The sequence below is a fragment of the Rhineura floridana genome, chromosome 2 (assembly GCF_030035675.1).
Source record: "Rhineura floridana isolate rRhiFlo1 chromosome 2, rRhiFlo1.hap2, whole genome shotgun sequence".
NCBI classification, from domain to species: domain Eukaryota; kingdom Metazoa; phylum Chordata; class Lepidosauria; order Squamata; family Rhineuridae; genus Rhineura; species Rhineura floridana.
This window is the reverse complement of record NC_084481.1, coordinates 96,393,125-96,395,136: the sequence shown is the minus strand read 5'-3', so window position 1 is coordinate 96,395,136 and position 2,012 is coordinate 96,393,125. Positions and strand designations below refer to the sequence as shown.

The window sequence follows — 2,012 nt, the reverse complement described above, 5'->3', positions numbered from 1 at the left end:
TGTGACTAGGAGGCATCATGTTTGGCAGAGATTACAAATTAGCTATATATAAAATGTAAATGTACTGCCTTCAAGTGGATTCCGACTTATGGCGACCCTATGAATAGGGTTTTCATGGTAAGCGGTGTTTGGAGGGGGTTTACCATTGCCTTCCTCTGAGGATGAGAGGCAGTGACTGGCCCAAAGTTACCCAGTGAGCTTCATGGCTATGCAGGGATTTGAACCCTGGTTTCCCAGGTCATAGTCCAACACTCTAACCACTACACCACACTGGAGTATTATCTGAGTTTTATATTATTTTTCATGCAAGAAAAGGTATCTACATAACTTGGATTACTGTTTCATGCGTATTTGGCTCTTCTTTTAAATCTCTTACATTAAGCATCAAATGGCATTTTGAGTCACTTAAACATATAATTTTATAACTTATAAACCTTCACCTTCATTTTCCTTTTAGATCAGATAATTTTTCATGGAACATGAATAAGGGAAATGACAGCTCAGTGACTGAATTTCTCTTGCTGGGATTTTCCATTCTTGGAAATAAACCGACCTTACTTTTCCTGGGCTTCTCCCTTACATATACCACAATCCTTGTATTCAACGTCATCATCATGTCCGTCATACTGCTCGACCAGACTTTACACAGTCCTATGTACTTTCTACTCTTTGCATTGTCTGTATCAGAAACCTGCACCACATTTGTTGCCATCCCCAAGTTGCTGGTGACTCTGTTGACAGGCAATCAATCCATTTCCTTTGCTGGATGCACTGTGCAGATGTTTTGCTACTTTGCCTTGGCAGCAAACAACTGTTTCCTGCTAGTCGCTATGGCTTATGATCGGTATGTGGCAATATGCTGCCCTCTTCAATACCAGGTGCTGATGAACAAAAGGGTTTGTACCAAACTGGTAGGTGCTTCATGTGCAACTGGATGTCTCATATCACTGAGTATTGATACCCTCATTTTCAGGTTGCCCTTCTGTGGGCCAAATGGAATCAAGCATTTCTTCTGTGATCTCTCACCTGTGCTGAGACTGGCTTGCACTAACATCCATCTGACTAATACTGCAGTTATTATTTTGTCTGCTATTGTTTTGCTAGGCACAGTCATACTGATCTTTGTCTCATACATCTACATCCTCTCTGCCATCTTAAGGATACACTCCAGCCTGGGAAGGCAGAAAGCCTTCTCAACCTGTGCTTCACACCTCACTGTGGTGATAACACACTTTGGCTGTGCGTCCTTTGTGTATTTGAGACCCAAGTCTGCCTCATCACTAGATCAGGACACATTGATCTCAGTGACTTACGTCTTTCTAACCCCTTTACTGAACCCTGTGATTTATACCTTAAGAAACAAGGAAGTTAAATTAGCCATCAAAAAATTACTAAGAACCTCATTTTGTTCTCAGAAACTGTGAACAAAAGTCATTGTGCTGTTTTTGTAATTAACATGCAAACCCTGATGGAGGGCACTATTATATATAAAGTTTTGGTTTCTACAAGGACTGCTATTTGACATGAGAGGGAAGCTTGGGGATAACTTTTGTTTGGACCATGGTACAGGAAGAAAAGGTAAATCCTCTCCCCCCTATTCTCTGGTTCCAATCTGGTTCCAATTTTAAAACATACAAGCAATGCCAAATCACACATATGACATTGTGTGTATTTTGGCCCTGATTTTAAATAACAAAATACTTTTATACAATACAGCTTACCAGTCCAGCTTTTCAGTATTTGTTCTTGAGCAATAAATATTAACTTAATTCTTCAGCATGGAGTAATTTGTACTGTAAGAATTGTTATCAGACTAGGGATAGCCAATGTGGTGCCTTCCAGATTATGGACTACAATTCCCATCATCCCTGATGCTGGCTGCAACTAATGGGAGTTGGAGTCCAACAACATTTGGAGGGTGCCACATTGGCTAACCCTGTGTTAGACTACCTTTCATAGGAATGTATGCACTACAGATCTAACCAGTTTCAAGCTTGTTTAATTATTGTGGT

The 2,012-nt window shown here is 40.4% G+C and overlaps 1 protein-coding gene across 1 annotated transcript; it reads left to right on the top strand.

The window, feature by feature from the left end:
• Positions 1-479: 479 nt before the first annotated feature.
• LOC133377934 (olfactory receptor 10T2-like) lies at positions 480-1,424 on the top strand. Its single transcript, XM_061612730.1, has one exon. The coding sequence runs from the start codon at positions 480-482 to the stop codon at positions 1,422-1,424; it is 945 nt and encodes a 314-aa protein (XP_061468714.1).
• Positions 1,425-2,012: the final 588 nt, after the last annotated feature.